The sequence below is a fragment of the Quercus robur genome, chromosome 12 (assembly GCF_932294415.1).
Source record: "Quercus robur chromosome 12, dhQueRobu3.1, whole genome shotgun sequence".
Classification (NCBI taxonomy): domain Eukaryota; kingdom Viridiplantae; phylum Streptophyta; class Magnoliopsida; order Fagales; family Fagaceae; genus Quercus; species Quercus robur.
The window spans coordinates 1,376,207-1,396,588 of record NC_065545.1 but is presented as its reverse complement, the minus strand read 5'-3'; the positions used below and the strand labels follow the sequence as shown (position 1 = coordinate 1,396,588).

At 34.4% G+C, this 20,382-nt stretch overlaps 1 protein-coding gene across 4 annotated transcripts in view; it reads left to right on the top strand.

The window, feature by feature from the left end:
• The window catches only part of LOC126709518 (uncharacterized), a 28,237-nt gene extending 8,087 nt beyond the window's left edge, over window positions 1–20,150 (top strand). Inside the window, exons 1-8 of one of the 4 annotated variants that reach the window (XM_050409793.1) lie at window positions 10,381–11,291; window positions 11,564–11,713; window positions 12,830–13,024; window positions 15,420–15,536; window positions 15,637–15,750; window positions 16,505–16,822; window positions 18,289–18,626; window positions 19,448–20,149. In XM_050409793.1, the coding sequence (XP_050265750.1) occupies window positions 10,763–11,291; window positions 11,564–11,713; window positions 12,830–13,024; window positions 15,420–15,536; window positions 15,637–15,750; window positions 16,505–16,822; window positions 18,289–18,626; window positions 19,448–20,056 (2,370 nt within the window). In that variant the 5' untranslated portion in view covers window positions 10,381–10,762 and the 3' untranslated portion in view covers window positions 20,057–20,149. Of the gene's footprint in view, window positions 1–688; window positions 1,150–2,032; window positions 2,812–10,380; window positions 11,292–11,563; window positions 11,714–12,829; window positions 13,025–15,419; window positions 15,537–15,636; window positions 15,751–16,504; window positions 16,823–18,285; window positions 18,627–19,447 lie in introns of those variants that run through there. The other 3 variants (XM_050409792.1, XM_050409794.1, XM_050409791.1) reach the window with 3 other exon arrangements.
• Window positions 20,151–20,382: the final 232 nt, after the last annotated feature.

The window sequence follows — 20,382 nt, the reverse complement described above, 5'->3', positions numbered from 1 at the left end:
TTGCTACAGTGAACTCGGGTCTAAATGACTCGAGATATTAGTTTTATAAATAATTTAGAAACGATGCTAACTAACAAAATTGTTTGAAAATTGGTAATATTTTGAAAAAAAAAAATCACAATATTTATCCTTTCAAAAGGCATTATTTGGCTGGATGATTTAGGTCTCATTAAGGCTCGCCTCCAAAAAACACAGCATAACTTTTCCATGCTTTCCTCTCCATTTTTTTTTTTCCTTTTTTTTTATTTTTTTTATTAGCAATATTTCAATAATTTATTGAGTCATTTGACTATTTTGCTTCTCCCAACTTAAAACTATCCCCCTTTTTTTTGGTTTTTTTTTTTTTTTTTTTTTGAAATTTTATAGCTACAATAGAAGGTGTTTTTGTTGAAAATACAATAAAATATCAATTGAACTATAAGATTCTTACACATTAATTTATTTAAAAACAACATAAATTTTACATTAATAGTAAAATGTAAAATAAGAATATTTTTAACCAAATTATTGAAATGAACTAAAAAGTTAGAGGGACTATAATAGAAAGCTACCCAACTAGGGAAAAAAATAAGGATTTATTTAATTCACGTACCTATTGCCACTTTAGCAATATATATATATTATATATGTTGCAAACAGTTTAAACAAAGACCAAACATTGCATAAGTGCCCCTTGTGTTATTGGCAGCGAAGGAGAAACACTCTGAAAAGGTATTAAATGCAACTAAGATTGGTATCACTGAAATTGTGGAAAAGATCGTGGAACTCTTTCCCGTTGCCCTACATGACTTATTGGCAACGAAGGAGAAACTTGCTGAAAAGGTAAAGGTAAAGAGGGAGACTCCTGTATTAATTGCAGCTAAGAATGGTATCACTGAAATTGTGGAGAAGATCCTGGAACTTTTTCCCGTTGCCATACATGACATGAATGAACAAAAGAAGAATATAGTGTTGTTGGCGGTGGAGAACAGGCAACCACATGTATATCAGCTTCTACTACAAAAAAATATAATGAAAGAAAGCGTGTTTCGGAGAGTGGATGACGAAGGTAATAGTGCCTTGCATCTCGCGGCAAAGCTTGGAGAGCATAAGCCTTGGCTAATTCCTGGAGCAGCATTGCAAATGCAATGGGAAATCAAGTGGCATGAGGTATGATTCTTCAGTAAAATTGGTGAACTCATGAGCTCTCTAGTTCATTACCGGAATCCTTTAGGGGGGAAATCTAGATTAATCTAATTAGTTTAATTTGCCATATCAATTTTTTCACTTGTCTTTATTCTTCTACTCATGCTTTGCATCACAACCCTAGTTAAATCAATGAGTTAAAAATAAAAACAAGTAAATTAATGAGTCGAAAATTAAGATTACCTTAGAAAATATATGTTAGAATTATGGTTAAATAATTAAATTCATTATTCTTTAATATCTTATGTTTTTCAAACAATTAGTAATCTATCATGTTATAAGGGCAAGTTGCCAAGAGCCTCTTAGGATTGTTGTTCAATTAATTGGCATCTACTGATATTTTCAATACAGACATTCAAAATTCAAATCCTCATTTTCTCATTGTAACTATTGAATTTCAAAAAAAAACAAAAAAAGAGCATGCTTGTAATTCAATTAGTTGGCAATTACCTACAAACTAATCAAACTTTTTATCCAATTCCATTCAACATTAATTTGTTGAGATTAATGTTGACTCATTAGGTTGTAAAACTCCTATAGTAAAGCTAGCTGACATTTGCGCAATGCATACATAGTTACATACAAATACTTAAATGTGATCTAGTAATTAAACACACATCATTTTTCTATTGTTGGTTGTAACCCAAATTTATAGCCAAACATTGTCACAAATAATGTATCCAAGAGAAACCATGTCATTTATTTTTGTTAAGAAAATGCAGAAGTTGTAACAAAATCAGTATAATAAATTAATAAATCTTTGAATGATTTATTGTAATTAATGATACAGAATTGTATACTAGAATTAGTACTATAATCACTCTTTTTTAACCTTTTGTTATTTCAGTTTGTCAAAGAGTCCATGCCCTTCCACTTCTTCCAACGCTACAACAACAAGGGCGAGACCTCAAGAGAGATATTCACCGAAACCCACAAGGATCTCGTCAAAGATGGCAGCGAATGGCTAACCAGCACCTCTGAATCTTGCTCCGTAGTCGCTGCACTCATAGCCACTGTGGCCTTCGCCAGCGCCACCACAGTCCCCGGAGGCGTTAAGCAGGATGTTGGCACTCCAACACTTGAAAACCAGCCTGCATTCGACGCCTTTGCCATCTCATCACTCGTTGCGCTCTGCTTCTCCGTCACGGCTTTGGTCATGTTCCTCTCCATCTTAACATCTCGGTACCAAGAGAAGGATTTTGGTAGTGACCTGCCAAAGAAACTTCTGCTCGGTTTGACATCACTGTTCGTTTCCATAGCTTCCATGTTGATTGCCTTCTGTGCGGGACATTTCTTTGTGCTAAAGGATAAACTGAAATATGCAGCGTTTCCAGTGTATGCAGTGACCTGCCTGCCGATAACATTTTTTGCAGTAGCCCAGTTTCCACTGTACTTTGATCTTATATGGGCTACCTTCTTGAAGGTGCCACAACGTAGCTACAAGGTGATTCCTCTTTAATGTGTGAGTTTATTTCATTATTATAATTTTTTTTTTTTCATTTTATGGAATTTGATGTTTAAGAGTGTTTCAAAGATATTACAAATTTTATTATTTGAGCTTTACAAACATGTATTAATTTTTAGATACACAAGAAAAAATAAATAAAAATTTAATATTTAGTGTTATATTGGTTTGTAAGTATTAATAAAAAAAAAATTAAAAATTAGTAATAATTTTAACTTTCTTCGTTAATTATTTATGATTACATCATTATTGTTAATTAAACATATTACAATAATTCAAATAAGCAACAGTACCTTTTCTTTTGGAGAAAGAAATAAGCAATATTACTTGATTTTCTAACATGGTGGCTCTAAATTATATCTCAAAAGAACGGGGCAAGGACAGGCACACTTGATCCAATCTTGTCCTGCCATATTACCATCCCTAGGCTTTGCTTGTTTGGATGATTTTTTTTATGTTGATTTTTTTAGAATCTCGTCATTTCAAGAAAGCATCTCTTAAAAAAGATGTACCTTACAAAAATAATTCTTGAATGAAGTATTTAACTCCAGGGATGAATTGATAAAGAAATATTTATTGGTTTTACTTCGGAGCTAATAGGAGATAAAATTCTATCTCCTATTGTAATTAGTATTTATGTAATAACACAATAAGTGAATTTTATCAAAAAAAAAAAAAAAATCAATGTTGGTTCCACCAATCTTTCACATGGATGACTTGATATAATTGTTACAAGAGATAAATTCTCAATTTTTTCTAAGTATAATTTATTTAGAGAAATGATATGTCTACAATATTTTTACAACAAATCTTAAGTGACAAGTTATTACTAGTTGTTATTGTTGAGACAAAAAAATAATCTTAGTGTTTGGTTTAAATTTGAATCAATAACAACTAATCATCTATGATTTGTTGTAAAAATGTTGTGAACGTTACATCTCTTATTTATTTATACCCAACTCATTTTTTAACAACATAGACCTGCAAAATAAGCTCCCACAAACACAGAGAATCATAACTTGTGACGAATTATGATTATCATCATACCTTGTCTTCTCTCTTCTTTTTCTTTTATTAGTATCAATGCCACCTCTTTAAGGATATGACAAAACATCTCCACCCAACAGCGATCGGCTGATCCAATATTCCCAATTTATGTGAGTTCTCGCTCTAAAGAGAGGGCTTGATAGAGACGATACTCCCATTATCCAACCACATCATGCACGCTAAACATTGTACAGTGAAATATCTAAGGATAGAATGATCTAAACATGAAGCCACATTGTTAGATTTTATTTATTACACATACAAAAACTCAATTACCATTTCCATATTATAGATAAATTTAAGCCGACATTAATATCTACCTAGTGATTTTTTTTTTTTTTTTTTGGTACTCTTTAAAAGTCTCTCTATGAATGCACAAATTAACAAGACTTCTCTGCAAATATTGCATCTTATCCTCCAATTGACTTCAAAATCTTGTCTGTAAGATCCAATAAAGGAACCAAATCATGAAAATATGAAATTGTCTCGATGGTGGTCATTAATCATTATCCTAAAATATCACACAGTCCGAGTGAAACCTGTTGAGATACACCTAAATCAATGACTAGCTCGAATCTCTGTGAGTGCTTTCTTGATGCATCTTAATAGCAAAAATAGATATAATCTTAGAGGCTCACATATATGAGCCTCTAAGATTAGATCTATTTTCTTCTACGTATTTTGTTTGTATACTTTACTAAAGCCTTGTCTCTCCTTTTCTAACATGCATCGATGTTTCCCTTTTATCTACTGTAATAACCATGCATTTAAAATTAGGGTTAAAAATCTTTTTAATCTCATTCCAACCCTAGCTCAAATGAAGTTGTGTCAGAATTCTCAAACCACCCCTACCCTAATAAAAAAATAAAAATAAAAAACGTAAAAAGGGGGGGGGGGGGGGGAGGTGATGAGGTGAATGTAGACATATTATGTAAAATTGTGTGGCGTTTTAGTAAAATTTGCTATTAACAGTATGCAAGATATGATTATGGGCTGGTGTTTAGTCGTTTCCCCTAATGATTATATCAGGGTTTCCGCTGTACTTATTACATTTGACATGGGCTATCTTCAAGAAAGTGCCACATCATCACCACATGATAACTCCAGCTGGTTTTCATATGAAACATTAAGTAAAAAATTAATATTCCTTCCTATCTTATTCAAGACCCAGTACTGATGAGTCAGATTTAATATCGATAAAGTCATTTATTTATTTCCTATGACAATCAACTTGTACCTTGATTCTCAAAACAAAAAAAAAAAAAACAAAACAAAACAAAACAAAAACAAAAACAAAAACAAAAAAACAAAACTTAATATTTAATAGATCACACACATGGTACAAGTGTTTTTTTTTTTTTTTTTTTTGGGTAAACAAGAGCTTCAACCTAGATTAAACATTAGAGTTGAGGCAAAGCCTCTAAAAATATATGCCAATAGAGTCATAATACAAAAGCATAGACATATCCATTGGGGGATCATCATAAATCCTAAAATCTTGTTCTTGAGCACCTCCTGTCAAAAAGTCTACACACTGGTTTGCCTCCCTAAAGCAGTGTCTAATCTTAACTCTAGGCAACTGCTCCATGAGGTACCTGCAATCCAAAATGAGCAAAGAATGAGTAGTGTTAATACTAGTACTTCCCACCACCCAAAAAGCCACGGCTTTAGCATCAATCTCAATCTCCACTGCTTGCATCTCCATTGAACAACAGATCCGCAATCCATCTCTTAATGCTCATAACTCCGCATCCACACTTGAGGATATACCTATAGCTCGGGAGAAGCCTTTAACCCAGCCACCCTCATGGTTTTGGATTAGTCCTCCTTCCCATCCTTCCCTGGGTTCCCAACAGAAGAGCCATCTGTATTCAACTTATACCAATTCAACTCAGGTTTATTCCATCTCACACTAATCGGCACCTTTGCTGCACGCTGCCCAGTCCGCCCAGCACAATAGAAAAAATTTGTGGCTAGATTATGAGTCTCTCTAGCCAATCTGGAGTTAGGATCGTCATGCTTAAAGACTCTTTTATTCCTATGGGTCCATAAGCTCCATATACCAAAAGCAAACTAAACTTCCCATGGGATTTGCCCAGCTATCAGGTCCTTAGAGTCCTTAAGATTACGCTTCAACCAGCCACAAAGCCCGGAGCTGAAAAAGTCCCCATCACAAATGGTGTTCTTCACGTTGGCCCAGAAGGTTTTTGCAAAAGGGAATATTAAGTTTCTTCTTAATTAATACTAGTGAGATGTTCTGCAACTGCCAAAAGAGTTATAAGATTAGAATTTTATCATTGGGAGTCTCAATAATTTGTCTAGAGCTAAGCTATCATGATTCTTGACTGCCTGCTCCTGCATTACTTTCTACCTTAAAAATAGCACCCTCAACACTTTGCAACAGAAATGGTACAGCTTCTTGTACCAAAAAGAAAAAATTGCACCCCACTTACAATTTCATGGTTAAAGAAGGGGCAGCGAAAGACGGAGAACATATTCCTTTTTCCCTATCTTAGGAGAATCGTGCTCGACACCCTTTGATGAACTGGTTTCAGGTTTATGAGAGAGAGTGGCTTCCTAGTTCCTACACAAAAGAGAGCCATACCTTGTTAGCACTTAATTAATCCAAAAAAAAAAAAAAAGAGAGAGAGACCAGTACAGGTATAGTAGAACCATTTTGCTTTTACCTTGCTGATTTCAATCTCAACATCCTTTTTTAGATTTGGAAATCCATGGAGGCGACATACTGTGGATTAAGGGTTAGGGTTCTGTTTGGCTTAATCGAAAGAAAGGAGAAGAGAATTGTGGGGATTGATGGGAATAAAGGGCAGTTTTCATTCTGAATCAAGTTAACGTTAAAACTTAAAACACAAGGCAATGACCCACGAACGCATTTTTGTTTGGATAACAAGTCAAACAGGCCCAAGGCCCACCAGCCCATTAACCGACAAAATCAGGCTTAGATTATAGACAGGCCCCGTGCGTTGTTATGAGATTGACTCAAAATGGGCCAATAAAAAGCCCAGCCCCTGACCACAAAAGTTTGGCCCATATGCATGCCTAGCCAAATCAACATACAACGACATCTCTCCGCCGCTTTGTGTGGCGGTCATTTGAAATATTAAAAAGTATATATATAGAAGCACAGTGTGGTTCAAAATTGGTTTGACTGTAGACTTGTAAGTTATAAATGTAAATAATAATTATGGGCTTGGGTAATGTTTTGGAGTGGGCCTATTCTAAAAGGGTAATAGCGGCTTTTGGATTTTGGAGTGGTGTGGACTGTCTTCTAGGTAAAACCTGAAAGGCCGAATGCGGGTGTGGAAATTAATATTCAGGTATTTTATTAAAAATATAAGAGAAATTATTTTAGTGGCCAAATTAAAACGAACCTTGAAATGGAATTCCAGGATTTCAATTGATCATACACCTTATCCACCATGTACGCCAATATTGATCATTTGTGGCATCAATATATATATATATATATATATATATATTGATCATTTGTTTTAGGTTGTATATGTATGAATTTTTTTGGGGTACTGTACATGATATTAATTTTACTCTTTTTCTATCCACTAATTTTGTTGGGCCCATCTTATTCTTGTTTTTACTGTTTTTCTTTCCAATAACTGTAGAGTCACAATAATTTTTATAAAATTATTAAGCTAGCAAATTGTTAATAATAAATAATAAAGTAATATAAGTGATAAACCAAATAAGAATCAATACATGCAAATTGTTAGTGTATAGCTTAGACTATTCATTAGACATACATCAATATATAGACTATTCAGTCTTTCTTTCTCACTTTATATTGTTAACATGGTATCAGAGCTATTCCTCTAACTTCCTAGTTCCTGTGGACATCTCCGGCGTTCTTCCACTGCCCTCACCTTCATCCAGTAGTCACTATCAGAAGCGAGTCACCACCGTCACGCCCACAGCCCCTAAAACACTCGGATTTCGTCAGTTTTGTTGATCAAACTGCCAAAGTCAAGGCACATATTGACAGATCTTCCGATCCTGAGAAAAACCTAACAAAGATCTGCCAGAAACCACACCACACGCGCCTCCACGCGCCAGCTGAAGTTTCTGCCTCACGAGCACGCACTCCATGCGCCTCCACGCGCAGTCACATGCCTCCACACGCCAGGAACAGGGCATTCACACGCTTCCCATGCGCCCCACGCACCTGCTTCGTTTCACGCATTGCCACGTCAGCCCTAGGGTGACATTACACTAATGTTAGTGTATAGCTTAAACTAGTTTAGCCCATTGGGCTTAGCCTAGTATACTGTACTTATAGTTTACTCATATTACTTGTATTGCACATATACCTAACGTATATAAGGCTCTCTATTGTACTTCATAAGAATCACACTTGGGATATGGTTAATTTTCCTCCTAGTCAGTCTATAATAGGTTGTAGGTGGGTTTACAAGATCAAGACCAAGGCTGATAGATCTGTTGAACGATACAAGGCTTGCCTAGTTGTCAAGGGCTTTACTCAAGTGTATGGCATTGACTATGAGGAAATATTTGCTCCTGTTGCTCGCCTTACATTTGTCAGATGTCTCATTGTCGTGGCTACTGTTCGCCGTTGGCCTCTTTATCAAATGGATGTGAAGAATGCTTTCCTCAATGGAGACCTCCACGAAAAAGTGTACATGCAACCACCCTCTGGCTATCCACACTTAAGTAGTCAAGTTTGCCGCCTTCGTCGTGCTTTTTATGACCTCAAACAGGCTCCTCAAGTTTGGTTTGAAAAGTTTAGCTTAATTGTAGCTCAGCATGGTTTCACTTCGAGTCCTCATGATACTGCTCTCTTTGTTCGAAGATCCTCTACTGGTATCACTCTTATTCTTCTTTATGTTGATAATATGATTATTACTGGAGATGGTTTTACAAGTATCCACTCTTCAACACTTCCTTAGTCAGCATTTTGAGATGAAAGATCTGGGCACTCTCAGCTATTTTCTTGGGCTTGAGGTTATCTCATCCTCTAATGGATACTATCTTTCTCAGGCTAAATATGCTTCTGTTCTTCTCTCCAAAGCCGGTATCATCGACAATAAGACTATTTCCACTCCTTTAGAATACAATGCAAAACTCACACCCTTAGATGGTGAACCTATATCCGATGCTACTCACTATCGTCAGTTGGTTGGTAGTCTAATCTATCTCACTGTTACTCGTCTAGATATTTTACATACCGTGGGTATGGTTAGTAAGTTCATGGATGCCCTTCGTTCTATCCACTATGCTGCTGTTCTTCGGATTCTCTGATATGTCAAAGACACACTTTATCATGGCCTCCATTACTCCTCTCGATCTTCTCTCGAACTTCATGCTTATTCAGATGCGGACTGGGCAAGTGATCCAACTAATCGATGCTTTATCACAGGTTTCTATTTCCTGTTAGGTACTTCTCTTGTCTCGTGGCATAACAAGTAGCAAAAAGCAAGATGTGGTTTCCCATTCCAACATTGAGGCTGAGTATCGTGCCCTTGCCAACACCACTTGCGAGCTTGTCTGGCTTCGCTGTTTCTTGGCTGACATGGATGCTCCATAGCCCACTGTCACTCCTCTTTATTGTGACAATCGTAATGCTATCTACATTACTCATAATGATGTCTTCTATGAATGCACCAAGCACATTGAGATCGACTGCCACATCACTTGCCAGCATCTCAAGAAATGAAATCTCAAATTATTCTCCATCTCCTTTGCTGACCAACCTACTAATATCTTCACCAAGACTCACCTACCCGGTCGTCTTCGAGATCTTATATCCATACTCCAGTTGGCTTCCTCCTTGCCACCTTGAGTTTGAGGGGGGATATTAGTATATAGCTTAGACTAGTTTAGCCCATTGTGTTAGTGTATAACTTAGACTAGTTTAGCCCATTGGATTTAGCCCAGTATACTGTACATGTAGTTTACTCCTATTACTTGTACTGCACACATACCTAACCTATATAAGACTCTCTATTGTACATCTTTAGACACACATAAATATACTGACTATTCAGTCTTTCTCTCTCACTTTATATTATTAACACAAATAAGTCAATTCAACTTTTTTAAAAATTTGTTATATCTATAACATTACTTTACTATTTTCTTTTACCTTTTCTTTTGCATACATTCCCTATCTTTTTCTTTGAATACATTCTTAAAAGAAGAACCGAAACGCATACCAAATGAACAAATGCTTTTTTTTTAAAAGGACAATGCACCTTTCAAGAGAGAGTAGCTGTTTCCCTTTTTTTTTTTTTTTGAGAAGGAAAAAAAGTAGTAGGTGTTTAGATAGAGGAAGAAGTTCTAGGGAAGAATAAATTTTAATCTATGTTGTATGGTATATAAATCCAATATAGGGTGTTTGAATGTAGCTTTTTACAGGAAAAATCTATTTGTTAAAAATTGTTTGAAATACAATTGCGTATCGAAAATATATAGCTTTGAAAACCGTATAAAGTGAGGTAAGAATCTTTTTTGTTCAGAAGGAAAAGCTTGGATTCTGGTGTGAAAAACAGGGGTCGAATCATTATCATTTGGAACATACTTCGCTTGAGGTCCAAGTCTAGTGGGATAATCTATTGTTTTTTAACTTGACAATCTATTCGACGTTATATTTCTTAAACTTATTTGGTAGAAATTCCCCCAAACTATGTTCACTGTCACTAATTTCATCAAAAGCCAAATTGACTCCTATAATGTTGCACAATTAATTGCACTGTTTGTTTATTTTCGTTCCAGTTTCTATTAGTTTGTGTCTTTCTGATTGGCAGGCGGCGGCAAAAGTTTTTTTCCTGATCCTTTTTTTAAATACTTACAAACTTCAAGACGAGGTAGTCTCAATCTACAAGCTACAAATATGCTAGTAAAAACTGCAGCATGTGGAAGAAACTTTCCTTTAGAGTGTAGTGTGTTTCTTTATGGCACTAGCACAGACTCGGTCTCTAGTATAATATATCAATACGCAAGTCCCAGTTTCACCCATCTTCTACTCATCTAACTCCACTCATTTCCTGTCCTCCTTTGTTACTGTTAGAAAAAATGGCTTCCTCCTTAGACCAACTGAATCCAGACATGGAGAGCATCAAGAAATATTTGTTTAAAATGGCCATGAAAGGCGAATGGGGTAGCGTGGTTGAAATATATAGGACAAATGCAATGGCCCACACGGCTAAGCTCACCAGGTCAGGGGACACAGCATTACACATTGCTGTCTCCGATAGCCAAGAAGACAAAGTCCAAGAACTTGTAGAATGTATTTCCACTCACCGAAAAGGCAAAGAGAACGAGGTTCTTGAAATTGGAAACGAGCAAGGGAATACTCCTCTCCATATTGCTGCATCGATAGGGAGTGTGGCTATGTGTCAGTGCATTGCAGAATTTGATAAATCGTTGGTGGGTGCTCGTAATCACGACAAAGAGACCCCTTTTTTCTTGGCAGTTCTTTATGGTAAAAAAGAAGCCTTTCTTTGTCTTCACCATCTCTGTGGTACCAAGAATGGCTATGCATATTCAAGGAGGATGGATGGTGACACTATTCTTCATTGCGCTATCTCTGGAGACTATTTTGGTGAGTGTTTTAACTATATATATATATATATATATATATATGCGTTTTTACTAATTCAGTAATTTGCAACATATGTTACGTATTAAAGAGGTTGAGGAAGCAGCAAAATACTGGTTTTATTTTTTCTTTTTTTTCTTTTTTTTGGATAGAAGCAAAATACTTGTTATTTAGAGAATTTGGGCTACTGATTTTTTATTTGGGTACTAAGACATGTTTCAAATTATTGTTGCCTTTTTGACAGATGTTTCAAATTATTGTTGCCTTTTTGACAGATTTGGCATTTAGAATAATTCACTTGTATGACAAACTAGTTAACTCTTTCAATGAGCAAGGATGGACCCCTCTTCATTTATTAGCGAGCAAGCCTTCTGCTTTCAGAAGTGGTAGCCACCTTGGACGATGGTATAAAATGATTTATCATTGTAAGTAACACTGTATAGTATATAGTCACATTGAACAAAATGTTTTCAAATTTCATCCTCCTTTATAATTGCATTAATTTACAACAACTTATTACTTCCCGAACTCCTTTCCTAAAAAAAAAAAAAAAAAAATCCAGAATTCAAAACTCTAGAAAGTCTTTTATATATATATATATATATATATATATAATAAAATAAGACAATTAGTCCTAAATAATCGTGGTTGCATGCATGATTACATCAAGAATCTAGCTATCTTCTCTTTGTGTTAACTGCTAAGTGCTCTCTTTAATTATTGAGATAGTTTACTTAATTTTTAAAATACTTTATTTTAGGTAAAACTTTATTACCTAAGTTTCAAGAATTTAAAATTCTACTCCAGATAAAATTATATATCAAATTCAAATAATTTAAAAATAAAATTTTATGTTTTTCTCAATTATTTAGATTATATGATAATTTTTTTTTTTTTAATATACATGGAAAGCTTGTACATTATATATCGTAAATTCGTAGTGAACGTTTGGATACAGTTGAAAAAAAAAATTCAACTATGTTCAGCGTTTGGCAATGGGTCCCATGTACTATTCATGGAACCCACAAACCTCTTTTTTAACAAAACTTTCATTAAAAATATGTCTCACGACACTATTCACATTTAAAAATTATTTTACTACAATATTTTTAGTTTTCAGCAATAAACAACTCAATTCACATGTGTTATATGTTATAATGTGTTTGTCACATGGCTCAATAATTCTTAATCTATTTTCAGTGATATTAGTAAAAAAAAAAAAAAAAACTATTTTATTTACACATAGTTAATATTTTTTTTTTTATGTATTATTTCTAACTACAGCACATTGTAGGCTACTAATAATAATTTAATAATAAAAAATTGAATAAGAAAAGATGAAATGGGACTTTTCCTATTATATAGACACTTTAACTTTAACCTCTTTTTCAGTCAAAAATAGAAAACTTTAACTTTTTTTTATTTCTGTAAGTGGCACTTTAACTTTAATTTATCATTTTATTTTTTATTAATATAATCAATATTCAATATCCGATCTATCACGGATCATTGATTTACCATCCTCTATTGTTATTTGGAAGGTATCTTTGTTGATGAGCTCAAGAAGGAACCATCTGACGACCATCCAACGGGACCAAATAACAATCTCAATCACCAAAAGAAGAAGAAGTATCCAGAGAATTACAGAACATGCATCAACTTCTGGAAATTAATGTATTGGAATGTGGATTTACTCATCAACTTCCTCCAGTGGTTTTGGAATGTGGTTACAGGTGGTATGTGACTGAATCTTTGTTTTAATATTTGTTTATGTACAGTAAATATCTTACAAACATCATACCAACGGGATCATATTGTGTCTGATTTAATTGTTCGATATAAATGGCCCTCCTTGCGCGCAATTGCCCTAAGATAAAATTATGTTCCCTCATTTTGATTTTACAATGAAATACTTCTTTCTCAAATAAATAAAAGTATCAATTATATTAAAAAAGAAGGACAATAAACATGATAATAATGAAATGAATTGATATTATATATTAGCAGCATAATAAATATTTTTTTCATGATTAAATTCTTATTTTATATACATTTTAATTGAGAAAAAAAAAAAAAAACAATACGGACCTTAAATATCTCTATTGAAAATATTAAGAAAGTTTAAAATTTTGAGATCATTAGCTTTATTTATGATGAAATAAAAAATAAAATAAAAATCTCCACTTTTGGAGGGGAAAATATCATCTGAGCCCGCACTAAGGAACAATCTACTAACTAGATATGGCCTCACAAATGGTGGGGCCCATAATTTGCTAGGAATCCTTTCCATAAATGGGCTTATAAGAGCATTAGCATTTGTTTTCTAAAAAATATCTTATTTTATCGTCTCAAAAACTATTTTATCTATTATACCATACCATTTTACAACATACACAATATCCCAAATTTTATTTTTATATACAACACATTAAAACAGTATAAATTACACAATAAAATAATGTAAAAAAATCTATCTATCTTCTCTCTTCATCTCTATTCTCTCTCTAACTTGTGTCTCTTTGTTTCCTTCTTTCAACCATCCACCACCAAACACAAACCTAGAACAACCACCACCAAACCCAATCAACACCACCATCAAACCCAATCAACACCGCCACCAAACCAATCCAAACCCAATCAACACCGCTACCATACCCAATCAGCACCTATGCCAAAAACCTAAATCCACAGTAAAAACTCACGGCAAACCCACATACAAAAACTCATAGCAAACCCACAGCAAACCCAAATACAAAAATTTGTAGAAAAGCCCCAACAAACCACCACCATCAATCCATGTCGATATTTGCTGTGATCGGAGTTGCCACTGTCGTCGAACCGCAACTTCGCTTTTAGGTATTTTTTGCTTTTGCACTTTGATCTGATTTTTGATTTGGTTCTCCATAAAAAAAAATATAAAATAAATAAAATAAGGCCGATTTGAGTTCCACTTCATACGCGCTCCATGCCAATCTAATAGTGAGGAAGGATAGAGAGACTGAGATAGATAGAAAGGGTGGGAAGAGAGAGAGAGGTTAGGAGGCTGAGATGAGATGAGAGAGACTTGGATGAGAGAGAGAGAGAGAAAGAGGAAGATGCTTTTGAGGAGAATGAATAAAAAATAGTATTTAATTTTCGCAAGTGGGCTATAGTACGTATCATCATAATTTTAAAATGGTACTATAGCACAATTGTAAACCTTTTTACAATTACAAGAATGGGTAATGGGATTTTTTTGTGCTTTAATACTAAAATATAGTATATTATACCATATGCAAGACTGGGTATTGATGCTCTAAATAAGATAATTGGTCCCATTGGAGGCTTGGAGCTTAAATAAAGTAATACATATTAGGGATGGCAATAGGGTGGGGCGGGGTCAAAGGATGGGATCTTTGTCTCCACCCCGCATGGTTTTGTCTTGTCCCATCCCCATCCCTTGGGGTCTTGCAAAGCCTCACCCCACTCTGTAAAACTCTACTTTTTGTTAATTTGCCCTACAACTAGTATAATTTTTTTAATGAAACCTATTTCATTGATAAAAATATACTTGAAATTACAACTAAATTTATCCCATCAAATCAAATAAATTTTTAGAAAAAATTAAATAATATATCCAAGTGTTTAATAAGACAATCATAAAAATAAATAATAAAAAAAAAAAAAAAAAAAAAACCACATTAAGTAGAATAAAATAAGCTAATACTGATATGTTTGCTTAAATAGTAGGGTTTTAGGGTATAAAAAATTTACAATTATAACCCTTAGCAATGTGGGGCAGGGGCGGGGATGAGAAAGGGCGAGGTGGGTCTAAAAAGTCTAAACTCATCCCTGACACGGGGCTAAAATCTTGCCCCATCACCTTTGCGGGGCAGGGAAAACCTATGTGAAGCGAGGCGGAAAGGGGTGGGTTAAGCAGGACAGGAAAAAATTATCATCCCTAATACATATGGCTTGCTATTGACCAAACCTTCTCCTTCTTCTTCAATTTTTATTTTTTTTTAGCTATATGCGTACTTAACATCTAAATAAGATTGGCATCCACGAAGCCCAAAGCCACACGGACATAATGCCTATGTAGTAATGACTCGTTTCCTTTGTACTTGCTATTGACGAAACTTTGTTTTTTAGCTCTAAAAAAGACGCAGCGAACAGATGCACACACCTTTGATGAAAGATCACAGGGCACAGCAGATAATAATAGTGGAGTACCAACAGACGTTGAGAACCCTAAAGGAGGTAATCAAGGTGAGCCAATTTTTTGCACGGGTCATTCCTTAATCTTTAATCACTGGGGTCCACGCTATCTGTAAACTTCAACTCTTGAACTATATTATTTCTCGTTCAGGATCCAATACTACCAATGGGGCTCAGGGGCATATACTGTTTCCAGCTAATTATGGCACCTGCTTTGAGTTTGTCAAGTTTGCATCTAAGGCAATGCTAGTCATTTTGGGACTAGGTACGTCATTAATATAGAGCAATGCCAAGTACGAACAAAATATTTTTTACAACTTGTTAAAATGGTAAATCATGATTGGAGTAACATCTTTCATAATCCATTGCTCATACTATTTTTATTAGAGTCTAAATCTTTTGTATCACTTTTTGTTATGTTCCACCAATCACTACTTAATTATAATGTTTTCATTTTACTTTCCTTATAAAATAACTGAAGTTTAAAATGGAAAGTAATCATACGCATAATAAGTAGTGATTTATGAAATATAGAGTAGTACATAAAAAGTAGTACAGATAATTTACATTTTTTTATCATACAATAATCAAAACAAATTATATCAACAGCTACAAAAATAAAATCTTATTGCTAGATTTCTTGGTCATTATATAACCATTCCCACTTCTTTTTATATATTTACACTTTAAAATACTTGCCTAATTTGTCAAATACTCAAAAAGGCATTTCAATAAAAGGTTTACTCCATACAGAAATATGGAAAACATGCAGACACCTTGCTCAGGTGAATGTGAGATTGAATCTTGAGTCCCTATCTGATATCTCTGACGAAACTAATTAACACCTTCATTATCATGCCAAGCTAGCTAGTGTGGCCTTACGCATATGCTTAGCTGTGTGTTTCTCCTTCACTTCACACAAGCGTGCGTGCGTGCTTGCACATACTCATATGTACAAGATCATTCACACTGTTTCTATTTTATAATATGAATTTATTGAATTGTACTATGTTAATAAGGATCTACTGTGATAAGAAAGATAGAAGAGAAGAAACAGAAGCACACATGGGCAGTTCAGATCATGAACGAACTTCTACGATCTACTTCAACATACGAATATGATGACACAGCGGGGACAAGCCCCATGGCAGGAACAGTAGCCCCAACAGATAGTGATCCGACAAAGCCTTATGCTGTTAGTGATGGCGGCACTGTCAACTTTGCAGGCGAGGGCTCCATGTTAGATCCAGAAGCTCTGACAACTGATACTGTGGGAGTGGGAACTAAACCAGAAGAAAAAAACAGGGTAACTGGCGGTACCAATAATACAATCGAAGGTATAATCCTCTATCTTTCTTACTTCTGTACTAAATATCTGATTAGTTCACAACAGTACTCATAGAGCTATTCATAAGACAAAAAGAAAAATCCAAGGGCATACATAGGGAAAATTTTGTTTTTTAGAGGGTGGAAGTTTAAAGCGTATATATAGGAGAGATATGTAACCATTTGTAAGGTTTTAATTTAAAATATTAAATAAAATCTCATTTAAAATTTTTAAATGATATAACATCTTGTATTGGTTTAGATTCAAAACAAAACAAAATATTAACAATGAAAGGTACTGCTCTTGAAATGTAAAGAATCCTAAGAAGATCATTAACAAGTATATTAGGGTTAGGCTTGCATCCAACTTTGCCACAATTGTACTCCAAGAAGTTCACCTGTGAGTCTACTTATACCAAATAAGAAAATAGCAATGTTAGGAACACAAAATTTCAATCTCTTTTTTTTTTTTTTTTTAATGAACTTATATCAAATGGTAGATTGTTATTAACGTAACATCAATTTCACATGGCCTCATTAATATCGTTTTTGTTATACAACAATTAGAATATGACACCTAAATAATTATGAAAATTTTGTAAAATATGTTGCATCCCAAAACTTATTGAAAAAAAAAATGGTACACATGTAAGCCAGAGCTGACAAATACATTCTTTATACTTCTTAAGTGAGGAAAAGGGGATTCAAACCATTGATGTCTCCATTGAATTGAAGCTAACAAATACATTTTTTTATACCTCTTAAGTGAGGAAGGGAAATTTGAACTATTGATGTCTATATTGAATTGGCAAGAGTATTAAGTTACAAAACTCTTGATGGTACATATTTCAATAGGCACTATCAGGTTTGTGTGATCCAAACCTCGATTGGGATAGCTTTCCATATATAAAACACACAACACCACTTTTCCATCTTTATTTATTTATGGGTTTGGTTAATAAATACCCTTAGGATATTTATTAATTGATCATTTTAAGAAAGTTTTGATACAACTTTTATAGAAAATATAAAAAAAAATTCAAAAAATTAAGTTTTGATACAACTTTTATAGAAAATTTCAAAAAATTTCAAAAAATTTAGTTACATTTTTCTTTTCGAATTAGAATTTTTAAAAAATATTCCCTAAATCAATGCCCATAGGGTATCCATTAACTTTTCCTTTTATTTATTTATATTTGTTTTTTACTAACAACGTTTCAATAATTCTTTGATTCATTTGATTAGTTTTTTCCCTCAAATTAAATCTATCACCCTATCATTGGATCTTCAAAGAAAATAAAAAATAAAATCTCAATTATTGGAATGGCACCAAAGAGTGAGGGAAGATACTAGGAAAATTATCAAATTTTTAAATATAAAATATAAAATAAAAAGAAGAAAAGAAAAGAAAAGAAAGATTGATTAGCTTTAGTCGATCAGCCCATGCCACTTAACTGCTCTTTGGTGTTATTAGCAGCGAACAAGGAACCCCCAGCAAAGAAGGAGTCTCCCATATTAATTGCAGCAAAGAATGGTATCACTGAAATTGTGGAGAATATCCTGGAACATTTTCCAGTTGCTATACATGACATGAATGAACACAAGAAGAATATAGTGCTGTTGGCGGTGGAGAACAGGCAACCACATGTATATCAACTTCTGCTGCGAAGAAATGTTCGGACAGATAGCGTATTTCGGAGAGTGGATAACAAAGGGAATAGTGCCTTGCATCTTGCGGCAAAGCTTGGAGACAATAAGCCTTGGCTAATTCCAGGAGCAGCATTGCAAATTCAATGGGAAATCAAGTGGCATGAGGTACAAAAAAGGTTAAAGATCCTATTAGTTATTGGGGCTCTCTAGGATCCTTTTGGGGGGGCGGGGGGGGGGGGGGGGGGTGAAGGTCTAGAATATGATTTTTCCATATCAATTTTTTTTTCTTAAAAAGAAAAAACATTAAGGAGAACCCCAATAACTAATAGGAATCAATACCTATAAATCCTAGATAGCATAGGAACTGTAGATGGGAGACTGTAGTAGCTCCCTCTCCAAGCTTTGAACACACACTTGTGTGTGTTTGAAGCTAATGGAATTAAATCTTGCTATTGGATTAAATTATTAAATTAATTATTTTTAAGAGAATCAGTAGTTTACCAGGGTATCATAGTAAAAAGTCATAAGTTCAAATTTTGCCTCTATCTTATTTTTCTCATTTAAATTTTTTCTTATGTTGAACCTCACTTAATAAGAATAATTTAGGCCCACACATAAATGAAAAGTGTTAAATTAAATTATTATATTCAACATTTCCTAACTTAATTCTCCCCCTCTCACACGCATAACCCACACACTGCATGTCCTTCAATACTACGACCACAAACTGTGAAACTTTCTATCCAATTCCTCTTGTTAATGTATCTAGATTTAGGAAGCTCTCAAGTCCACTCTTAAGCTCACCATACTATTGTACTTGGATCCATCATACTATCACCCTTACAATTATAAAAAATTACTTATACTAATAATTTGTCCTAAGACTAAGAGTAACAAAGTTATCAAATTTTGTTATTTCCTTATTCCCTCTACACCCCCCACCTTCTTTTGGTGTTTGTTTCTCAAAAAATATTATGTTATTTCAGTTTGTGAAGGAATCCATGCCCTTCCACTTTTTCCCCCGCCAAAACAAGGATGGAAAGACCTCCAGAGAGATATTCACCGAAACCCACAAGAAGCTTGTCGAAGATGGCAGTCAGTGGCTAACAAGCACCTCTAATTCATGCTCCGTAGTCGCTGCACTCATTGCAACCGTGGCCTTTGCCAGCTCCACCACAGTTCCCGGAGGCGTCAAGCAAGAAAGTGGCACTCCAACGCTCGAAAACCAGCCTGCATTTGATGTCTTCGCCATATCATCACTCGTCGCACTTTGCTTCTCCGTCACGGCCTTGGTCATGTTTCTCTCCATCTTAACATCTCGATACCAAGAGAAGGATTTTGGGGGAGACCTACCAAGGAAGCTTTTGCTAGGTTTAACATCATTGTTCGTTTCAATAGCTTCCATGTTGATTGCCTTTTGTGCAGGACATTTCTTTGTGCTAAAGGATAAACTGAAATATGCAGCGTTTCCAGTGTACGCAGTGACTTGCCTGCCGATAACCTTTTTTGCAGTAGCGCAGTTTCCACTGTACTTTGATCTTATATGGGCTACCTTCACGAAGGTGCCACAACGTAGCTACAAGGTGGTTCTTTAATGTGTGAGTTCTTTTTCATTTTTTCTCATTTATAAAATTTGATGCTTAAGAGTATTACAAGGAATATTACAAATTTTATTACATGGACTTACAAACATGTATCTCAAATTAAGTAATAGTTATTAATTTTATGACATGGTGGCTCTAAATTATATCTCAAAAGAATTCATCTACATGGGAAATCTTCCTTTATCCAACCACCTCCTGCCTCGTTGTCCATCACTAATCCTATACATATACTCTGAAATATTTAAGGATAAAACGTTCTAGACATAATCCACATTGTTAGATTTTATTTTACTTAAGTTTCTCAAATATATATAAAT